The sequence below is a fragment of the Muscardinus avellanarius genome (assembly GCF_963383645.1).
Source record: "Muscardinus avellanarius genome assembly, chromosome: 16".
NCBI classification, from domain to species: Eukaryota; Metazoa; Chordata; class Mammalia; order Rodentia; family Gliridae; genus Muscardinus; species Muscardinus avellanarius.
In genome coordinates, this window is record NC_137802.1 from 1,189,934 (window position 1) to 1,200,345 (window position 10,412).

Genomic DNA, 10,412 nt, shown 5'->3' on the forward strand with positions numbered 1-10,412 from the left:
CATGTTTTAAGATATTGCAACTCTTATTCCCATTATCATTATCTGTTTTTAATTGCCCCGGCGCCTTGCGGGTGGAGGCCGCTCCCCCAGCCTTCGCTCGCACGCGGCCACGGCGTTGTTCCGTTTATTAAAATAAGTGCCAGGTGCTATTATCGGCATCGGCATCCGTGGCGGGCGCGCCCCCTGCCGGCGGCGGGCGGGACTGCAGGCGCGCCGCTCACGCGCCCCTCGCCCGCAGGTGCGCCCCCGGCCCAGCCATGCGGAGCCCGCGAGCGCCCCCTCCCGGCCCGGCCCTGCCGCTGCTGCTCCTGCCGCTGCTGCTGCTGCTGCTGCTGCTGGGGGGCGCGCACAGCCTCTTCCCCGAGGAGCCGCCGCCGCTCAGCGTGGCGCCCAGGGACTGTGAGTCGGGGGTCCCCGGGGCGGCGCGCCCGGCTCCCCCGGCCCCGCTCACTCGCCGCCCCCTCTGCACCCGCAGACCTGAGCCACTACCCCGTGTTCGTGGGCAGCGGGCCCGGGCGCCCGGCCCCCCCCGAGGGCCCCGGAGACCTGCACATCCAGCGAGTGCTGCGGGTGAACAGGACGCTGTTCGTGGGGGACAGGTAGGTGCGGGCGGGGGTGCGGGGTGCGGGCGCCGCTGCTGGCTCCGGGGGGGGGGGCACATGGACGAGCCTGGGGCGCCGAAGGCTGACTTCATTTTATTTATTTATTCATTCATTATTATTTATTGCGGTACTGAGGATGGAACCCAGGAGCATTCGACCTCCGAGCCACGCCCCCAGCCCTATTTTTTAGTCTTTGTTTATTTTTGCGGGTCTGGGGGATGGGACCCAGGGGCATTCCACCTCCGAGCTACACCCCCTGCCCTATTTTTGATTCTTTATTTGGAAACAGGGTCTCGCTGAGTTGCGGAGGGCCTCACGCAGTAGCTGAGGCTGGCTTCGAACTCCATCCTCCTGTCTCAGCCTCCCAGATGCTGAAATTACAAGCGGCGCCACCTCGCCGGCTAAGCAAGGCTGACTCTAAGGTGTGCCCTGCTCTGGGACCGGAGCCGGCTCCCACGACGGGGTGCTGAGGGGCTGGAGTGCAGTAAGCCAAGAAATAGCTGCGTCCTTGAAGGGAGGCCGGAGGGCCGGGGCAGGGCGTCCAGGGCCAGCCCCAGCGAGGCGGGAGCCTAGGTGGGTGGTGGGCGCCAGGGATGGGGCCTGGCTCACGTGGTCACGCCGCCCTCTGGTGGCTGCAGATGGACTAAGGAATCAACGCTCAGGGGAAACCTTCAGCACTGGGCATTTGTAATCCCAGTCCTCCGAGGCTGAGACAGGGGGATCTCGGTTCGAGGACAGCCTCAGCGACTTAGTGAGGCCCTCTGCAACTCAGTGAGACCCTGTTTCAAAGTAAAGAATAAAAAATAGGGCTGAGGGTGTAGCTCGGAGGTAGAACGCCCCGGGTTCCATCCCCAGTGCCGCAAAATAAATAAGTAAATAAGCCGGGCGTGGTGGCCACGCTTGTAATCCCTGAGCTTGGGAGGCGGAGACCGGAGGATCGAACAGGTTCGAAGCCAGCCGCGCTGGTTTAAGAGACCCTGTTCCCAAATTAAAAAGTATAAAATAGGTCTGGGAGCATAGCCCGGAGGTAGAAGGGCTTCCAGGAACCCCGGTACCACCAAAAATAAATAAGTAAATAAATAAATAAATAAATAAATAAATAAATAAATAAATAAATGGATGGGAGCATAGCTCAGCTTGGGGAAGATGGCGAGGCCCTCCGCGAGCTGGGAGGGCAGGAGCGGTGGGGGCCTGCGTGTGTGCTGGGGTCACCTGAGGTCACCTCGGCCCGCGCCGGGTGTGGCCCTGGGCAGCGGTGTGTGCCACGGCTTGGGGTGGGAGCGACGCGGGCCTCCCTGCGCGTGACCTGCTGGACGCCACGCTCGTAGGGATGGGGGAGCCGACCTCACTGCCCACGCCCCTCCACAGGGACAACCTGTACCGCGTGGAGCTGGACCCCCCCACGTCCACGGAGCTGCGGTACCAGCGGGTGAGGCGGGAGCCGAGGGGCGGGACCGGGGCGCCCATCGGGGGAAGCTGGGGGCCAGGTGGGCTCGGCCTTGCCCGGAGCGGGGGAGCCCGAGGACCCCTGGGGACCCCGCGCCCTCACCAGGTCTCTGCCCGCAGAAGCTGACCTGGCGTTCAAACCCCAACGACATCGACGTGTGTCGGATGAAGGGCAAGCAGGAGGTGAGCCTTCCCCGGCCCCGCCCACCGCGGCCAGGCCCCGCCCTCCTGGGGTAGAACACTGCTGTTGCCATGGTTATGCTGTCTGGCCAGGCCCTAGCCCCTCCCCCTTTGTTCATCCTGGCCACGCCCAAGAGGAATCTTCCTCCTCCGTTCCAGGCTAGGATACTGGTTGCTATGGTTATGCTCCGAGCCTGGCCACGCCCCCCAGTGGTCCTCAACCACGGCCACGCCCACGTTGTATCAGCCAATAGCGCCGATACGACGCATTTCCCGGTCTTGGGTACTCGGTTCGTGACCGCCCATTGGGCGGCCCCCGTGGTGGCCACGCCCCCGCCTCGGTCCCGCATTCCTGCCCCCTCCTTGCTCCTCTCTCTCAAGGCCCTGGACCGGCCCAGGCCCCGCCCACCACCACGCCCCGCCCACCGCCGGCCACGCCCACAGCGCTTCCTCCTCCCCACCTCAGGGCGAGTGTCGGAACTTCGTCAAGGTGCTGCTGCTGCGGGACCAGTCCACGCTCTTCGTGTGCGGCTCCAACGCCTTCAACCCGGTGTGCGCCAATTACAGCGTGAGTCGCCCTTCGAGCCCGCGCCCCATCTTGGCACGATCTGCCCGTCCTAGCCCCTCACCCCAGCTCAGGAGGGCTAGGGGTGCCCCCAGGAGGCTCGCATCTTAGGCTGCTCGGTAAACTGAGGCCCAGAGAGGTCGAGTAACCGGCCAAGCTTGCACAGCAATGCAGCTGTGCGGAGTGGGGAGGGGGCAGGGCCTCCAGGCACTGGCCGGAGACCTGCCCCTCAGGCCCCACCCTCCCGCAGATGGACACGCTTCAGCCTCTGGGGGACAACATCAGCGGCATGGCCCGCTGCCCGTATGACCCCAAACACGCCAACGTGGCCCTCTTCTCAGGTGAGCGTCCCCGCCCGGGCCGGCACCAGTGCGGCGACCATTTGTCCAGCCGTAGAGTGGGCAGGACCTCAGCACACGCAGGGGCTTGGAGGCGCTGAGGTGTGGATGGGTCTGAGCGGAGCAGGCTCAGGGACCAGCCTGGGACCCAGGCTCAGCTGGGCGTGGTGCCCATCCCGTGTCGGGGATCAGCCTGGGACCCAGGCTCAGCTGGGCGTGGTGCCCATCCCGTGTCGGGGATCAGCCTGGGACCCAGGCTCAGCTGGGCGTGGTACCCATCCCGTGTCGGGGATCAGCCTGGACTCGGGGTTCCTCCTGTCCTCGGTCTTTCCCGTGCTCCGGGCTCAGCGGCCCCCTGGGCTCAGGGTTCCATGTCTGAGAGTCTGTGGTCCAAGCTCCGGCCTTTCCCTACCCCATGTGCAGAAGGGATGCTCTTCACAGCTACTGTGACCGACTTCCTGGCCATCGACGCCGTCATCTATCGAAGCCTTGGGGACCGGCCCACCCTGCGCACTGTAAAACATGACTCCAAGTGGTTCAAAGGTGAGGCCTGGAGGGGCCAGGGACCCAGGACTGGCGGGGCTAACATTCATGGAAACCTCCCCACCAAAATAAAAATCCCAGAGGCACTGAGTACGTGTCTGGAGAATCTACTGACCTTTCGTACTTGTATATTTTCGGTGCTGGGGGATGAACCCAGGGCCTGTGTTTCACAGCTGAGTCATACCCCAGCCTTCTGTTGGCCTTTTGGAATTCAGAGCAGAAGGAAAGGTTGGAATCCAAGTCAGAACTTGCTAGAAGTGGGTGGCAGGAGATGGAGACGGACATGTGGGACGGGTATTGTAGGAGCTCAGCTCCCAAGCACAGGAGGGAGGCCGGGCGTGGTGGGCACGCTTGTCATCCCCGCACTTGGAAGGCCGAGACAGGAGGATCGCGCAGGTTCGAAGCCAGCCGCGCGGACTGGCTTAAGGAGAATCTGTTTCCAAATAAAAAATGTAAAAATAGGTCTGGGAGTGTAGCCCGGAGGTAGAAGGGCTTCCAGGAACCCCAGTACCACACAAAAAAAAATTAAAATAAAATAAAATAAAATAAAAATAAGCCAAGCATGGTGGCGCACGCTTGTCATCCCAGCACTTGGGAGGCTGAGACCGGAGGATTGAGGTTCATGGATAGCCTCAGCTTAGTGAGGCCCTTTGCAGCCCATTTTGAGAACATGTTTCAAAATAAAAAATAAAAAATAGGGCTGGGGGTATAGCTCAGAGGTCGAATGTCCCTGGGGGCTCCATCCTCAGTATTGTAAAAATAAATTTAAAAATAAAATAAAGTAGGGATGAGGGTGTGCCTCAGTAGTAGAATGCCCTGGGTTCCATCCCTAGTACTTAAAAAATAAATAAAATAAAAGTTGCGCCTGGGTTCATTTGGCCTGGGTGACGAGCCTAGCTCTCCCCTTCAACATAAACGTGGCCGCCCAGGCTGCTGTATTTCCCGCTTACGAGGACAGGGCGGGGCCTGACCCCTCCTCTCCTGCAGAGCCCTACTTCGTCCACGCCGTGGAGTGGGGCAGCCATGTCTACTTCTTCTTCCGAGAGATCGCCATGGAGTTCAACTACCTGGAGAAGGTAAGGAATGACTCCTCTCCAGAGACCTGCGCAGCGGCGCGCGGAGCCCGGGGCTCCGGTCGTGGGCTGCAGCGAGCAGAAGCGGGTCCCTGGGTCTCAAAGAGATGTAAGGAGCAGCGTGGGCAAGAGAACACGTGAGCAGTCCACACGGACCCCTAAGCTGTGGCCAGTCCCCTGGCACCACCAGCCACCCGCCACCCGCCTGCCCGTCCACGCCCACCACCCACCCACCTGCCCGTCAGTCTTCAGCCAACCCAGGATTCCGACTTCCTCATCTGTCTGCCCAGACGCTCTCCCACCGACTCCACCATCCCACATCCATCTACCCATGCACTCACCCACCCACCCACCCACTCATCCATCCACCCACCCACTCACCCATCCACCCATCCACCCACCCACCCACCCACTCACCCATCCATCCATCCACCCACCCACCCACCCACCCACTCACCCATCCATCCATCCACCCATCCACCCATCCATTCATCCATCCATCCATCCATCCATCCATCCATCCACCCATCCATTCATCCATCCGTCCATCCATCTATCCATTTACCCACTCATCCATCTATCCATCCACCCATCCACCCATCCATCCATCCACCCACTCATCCATCCGTCCATCCATCCATCCATCCACCCATCCACCCACCCACCCACCCATCCACCCACCCATCCACCCATCCACCCATTCATCCTCCCACCCACCCACCCACCGTCGCCCAGGCTGCCCAGGCATCCAGAACCACAAAGCCTGGCATCCGCTACTGGCGTGACCCTGGACTGGCCACTTCCCCTTGTCGTGCCTCGGTTTCCCCAGGGCGCCCTGGGGACGTCCGTGGCCCTCGGTGGAGCGCTCTGGAGCTCCGCGTGGCCTGCTGGGGGCTGGCGCGGCCTGCGATGGGCCTCGGAAGACGGCGCCCGTCCGCTCTGCGCAGGTGGTGGTGTCGCGAGTGGCCCGGGTGTGCAAGAATGACGTCGGCGGCTCGCCCCGCGTGCTGGAGAAGCAGTGGACGTCCTTCCTGAAGGCGCGGCTCAACTGCTCCGTGCCCGGGGACGCCCACTTCTACTTCAACGTGCTGCAGGCCGTCACCGGCGTGGTCAGCCTGGGCGGCCGGCCCGCCATCCTCGCTGTCTTCTCCACCCCCAGCAACAGGTCAGCAGACCCAACAGGGGTCAGCGGGGCATCTGCGGGCCCGGGCAGAGGGGCCCGGGCTCACTCATCCAACACGGTGACGCACGCCTGCAATCCAGTGCTTGGGAGCCTGAGACCGGAGGATTGTGGGTCAGAGGCCAGCCTCAGCAACTCAACAAGGCAGGGTCTCAACTTAGTGAGGCCCTGCTTCAAAATTTAAAAAATAAGCCAAGCAGGGAAGGTGGTGCACGCTTGTTACCCCATCACCCCATTGGGAGGCTGAGACAGGAGGATCGCGGTTCGAGGCCAGCCTCAGCTACTTAGTGAGGCCCTCTGCAACTCAGTGAGACCCTGTTTCAAACATAAAAAAGACTAACAATTACGGCTGGGGGTGTAGTTCGGAGTTACAGTGCCCCTGAGTCCCATCCCCAGTACCACAAAAATAAATAAATAAAATAAATAAAAATAGGAAATAGCACAGAGGATATAGCTCGAGGTGGTCACAGGGTCCCGCCGTCCCTTCCTTTTTTTTTTTTTTTTTAATTTTGAGGATGGAGCCCAGGGGCATTCTAAGTCCAAGCTACACCCAGCCTAATTTTTTCTTCTTTACTTTGAAGCAGGGTGTCACTGAGTTGCACAGGGCCTCACCAAGTAGCTGAGGCTGGCCGCGAACCGCGATCCTCCGGTCTCGGCCTCCCGAGTGCTGGGATGACCGGCGTGCAGCCAGATGGGCATCTTTGGGAAGGGCGGGGTGGGGGTGTTGATAAGAATGGTCGCCGGGAGACGGGCCGTCCAGGCGGCACTTGGCTTTGCAGACACGGAGCAGCGGTTCAGTGTGAGGGAGCCAGAAGATGGGGCGGCCGGCGGGGCAGGGGAGAAGAGGCGCGGGGAGCGTCTGCGGGACCAGACGCAGCGCAGCTCTCCGTCTGACCCCCAGCATCCCCGGCTCGGCCGTGTGCGCCTTCGACATGACGCAGGTGGCTGCCGTGTTCGAAGGCCGCTTCCGCGAGCAGAAGTCCCCAGAGTCCATCTGGACGCCGGTGCCGGAGGACCAGGTGCCGCGGCCGCGGTGAGAGCCCCCGGGGCCTGACGCGGGCGCCCAGAGGCCGTCCGGGTCCCGGGCTGGGGCGCGGGGCCTTACGGAGCTGCTGTCCACTCAACGGATGGGGACGCTGAGGCCCCCTGGGGTCCCGTGGTGGGGACGCCATGGCCGCCCTGACCGCCCCTCCCGTCCCCAGGCCTGGGTGCTGCGCGGCCCCCGGAACGCAGTACAACGCCTCCAGCGCGCTGCCCGACGAGATCCTGCACTTCGTCAAGACGCACCCCTTGATGGACGAGGCGGTGCCCTCCCTGGGCCAGGCGCCCTGGATCGTGCGCACCCTGACGCGGTCAGTGCTGGCGGGGGGGACGCGGGGGCACGGAGCCACAGGCACGGGCTGGGTCCTCTGGGGCCACCGGAGGCCAAGGGAGGGAGAGAGAGAATAGACAGACAGCTGCGCGCCGGTAAATCCAGGACTCGGAGGCCGAGACGGGAGGATCGAAGGTTCCAGGCCAGCCTCAGCTCCTTAGTGAGGCCCTTTGCAACTCAGCGAGACCCTGTTTCAAAATAAATAGGGCTGGGGCTGTAGCTCGGAGGTAGAACGCCCCTGGATTCCATCCCCAGTACCACAAATAATAATAATAATAATAATAATAATAATAATAATAATAAATCAGGGCTAACGATGTAGCATAAAGGTAGACCGCCCCTGGGTTCCATCCCTAGCACCATAATAAATAATAAACAAGTAAGTAAATAAATAAAATTTTAAAAAATCTTAAAAAACAAAAACAAAAACCAGAGACAGAGTGGCAGAGACGGCCAGCGCAGCAGCAGAGATGCAGGCCCGGGTGGCGCGGCCCCTCCGCCGGGGCTGTCCCGTGCCCGCCTGACCGCCGCCGCCCCGGCCTCAGGCACCAGCTGACGAGCGTGGCCGTGGACGTGGGCGCCGGCCCCTGGGGCAACCAGACCGTGGTCTTCCTGGGTTCCGAGGCGGGCACCGTCCTCAAGTTCCTCGTCCGGCCCAACGCCAGCGTCTCGGGGGCATCGGGGCCCAGCGTGTTCCTGGAGGAGTTTGAGACCTACCGACCGGACAGGTGAGCCAGCCGGGCCGGGCGGGGCGGGCCGCACCCCAAGGTGGCCGGCCGGCCCCCACTCACTGTCCCGCCCGCCGCAGGTGCGGGCGAGCCGGCGGCGGCGGCGACACGGGGCCGCGGCTGCTGAGCCTGGAGCTGGACGCGGCCTCGGGTGGCCTGCTGGCGGCCTTTCCTCGCTGCGTGGTCCGGGTGCCCGTGGCTCGCTGCAATCAGCACTCAGGGTGTATGAAGTAGGTGCCGGGGCCGGCTGCGGCGGGAAGAAGGGGGAGCCGGGTTCAAGCCAAGCACTCTCAGCACCCTGCTCCCCCCGGTGATAGAAGGAGGGCAGGACGGAGCTGGGGTAGGGAGGCCGGGGACGCTGGGAGCGAGGATGGCCGGTTGCCAGAGCCTGGACGGCTGCAGCGGAGGACTCTGGGCTCCTAGAGAGGGAGGCGGGAGCCCCGGGGACTGGGCAGAGGGCAGCAGGGCGGCGGCACACCGGCCCCTTTGTGACTCTCGCCCGGCCACTCCAGGGACTGCATTGGCAGCCAGGACCCCTACTGCGGGTGGGCCCCCGACGGCTCCTGCGTCTTCCTCAGCCCGGGCACCAGGTAGGGGCGGAGGGCGGGGCGGGGGGCGACTCAGGGGCGCTCACGGTGCCGCCCCGTGGCTGCCGCCGGGAAGACAGGCCCGGCCCGAGGCCCTGACCCCCCCTGTCCCCCGCTCCAGGGCCAGCTTTGAGCAGGACGTGACGGGGGCCAGCACCGCGGGCTTAGGGGACTGCACAGGTAAGAAGGGCCCGGGACCCCGCTAGCCCTGCAGGTGCGCCAAGGGGCCCCGGCCCCAGTCCCGGCCCTCACTAAGGAGCTGAGGCTGTCGGCGAACCGTGACGCAGCCTCCCGAATGCTGGGCTGACAAGTGTGTGTCACCACGCTTGGCTGTCCTCAGAAAAATAGTAATAATAATAATAACTATTATTATTATTATAATAATGATGATGGGGTAGCTCAGAGATAGAATGTGCCCGGTTCCATCCTCAGTATATAGTAATAATAATAATAATAACAATAATAATAATAATAATTGTAGTAGTAGTAGTAGGGATGGGGTGTGGCCCAGAGGCGGAGTGTGCCCCGTCCATCCTCAGTATATAATAATAATAATAATAATAATAATAATAATAATAGTAAGGGTGGGTGTGGCCCAGAGGCGGAGTGTGCCCCGTCCATCCTCAGTATATAATAATAATAATAGTAGGGGTGGGCGTGGCCCAGGGGCCGAGTGTGCCCCGTCCAGCCTCGCCACACAGCGATAATAATCTGGTAACAATCCAGCAGCAGGGGTGGGCTGGCCCGGCGGGCCCCGGGGCGAGCCCCTCGGCCCCCCGGCGGGACCGCGCCCAGCCTCGTCTCCCCGCAGGCCTGCTGCGCGCCAGCCTGGCGGAGGAGCGCGCGCGGCTGGTGTCGGTGCGGCTGCTGGTGAGCTCGTCGGTGGCGGCCTTCGTGGTGGGCGCCGTGGTGTCCGGCTTCAGCGTGGGCTGGCTCGTGGGGCAGCGCGGGCGGCGCGGGCGGCGCGGGCGGGCGGCGCGGGCGGGCGCGGTGCTGAGCGTGAGCCGGCTGGGCGGCGCGGGGGGCGCGGGCCCGGGGGCGCCGCCGGGGGCGCTGCTGGTGCCGGGCGCGCACTGGGGGGCGCACGAGCTGGGCGCGGGGCTGCTGCCCACGCCCGAGCAGACGCCGCAGCCGCGCAAGCGCGCGCCGCCGGGCTGGGGGCCCGAGCCCCCCGCGCCCCCCACGCCGCGCCCCAGCCCCGAGCGCCGCCGCGTGGTGTCCGCGCCGTCGGGGCCGCCGGGGCCGCCGTGCGCCCTGCGCCGCGCGCACACCGTGCACAGCGCGCGCCCCCTCCCCTATGGGGCGGGGGACCGGACTGCGCCCCCCGGGCCCTAGCGCGCGGGCCTTCTGCAGATTTTCTACACAGTTGCACAACTCCGTTCTCGGGGTGGCGGCCCCCTCCCGCGGGAGACCCAGAGAGAGAGAGAGAGAGAGAGAGAGAGAGAGAGGGGAGGGGAGGGGAGGGGGCGCGCTGCAGACCTGAGCCCCCGCCCGCCGGCCCCGCGTGTGTGTGTGCGTGTGCGTGCGTGCGCGTGTGCATGCCTGTCCGTGCGAGGGGCCGGGCGAGCGCGTGGTGTGAGCCGGGACACGCCGTCTAAAGGGCTCGGGGGCCGGGGGCCGGGGGCGGGCGGGGCCCCCCTGTAAATACGGCCCGGGCCGCCCGCGCCCTCTGACCTCCGGCTGACCATGCATGCCACGTGGCCGGCAGCGTCCTGGGCCTTTCTCCGGAGTTTGCCAACCCCAGCTCCTTCCACATCAATAAAACTGTTTACAACCACCGGAGCCGCGCGGGTCGGCT

At 63.9% G+C, this 10,412-nt stretch overlaps 1 protein-coding gene across 1 annotated transcript; it reads left to right on the top strand.

Moving 5' to 3' along the window:
* Window positions 1-257: 257 nt before the first annotated feature.
* On the top strand, window positions 258-9,949 carry SEMA6B (semaphorin 6B; the record flags this gene model as incomplete). The annotated part of the gene is made up of 16 exons (XM_080713039.1): window positions 258-399; window positions 476-599; window positions 1,971-2,031; window positions 2,169-2,231; window positions 2,695-2,796; window positions 3,044-3,134; window positions 3,555-3,674; window positions 4,662-4,750; window positions 5,695-5,912; window positions 6,829-6,960; window positions 7,130-7,279; window positions 7,845-8,027; window positions 8,108-8,257; window positions 8,540-8,617; window positions 8,736-8,794; window positions 9,426-9,949. 16 exons carry the CDS (start codon window positions 258-260, stop codon window positions 9,947-9,949), a joined length of 2,286 nt encoding a protein of 761 aa, XP_080569165.1.
* Window positions 9,950-10,412: the final 463 nt, after the last annotated feature.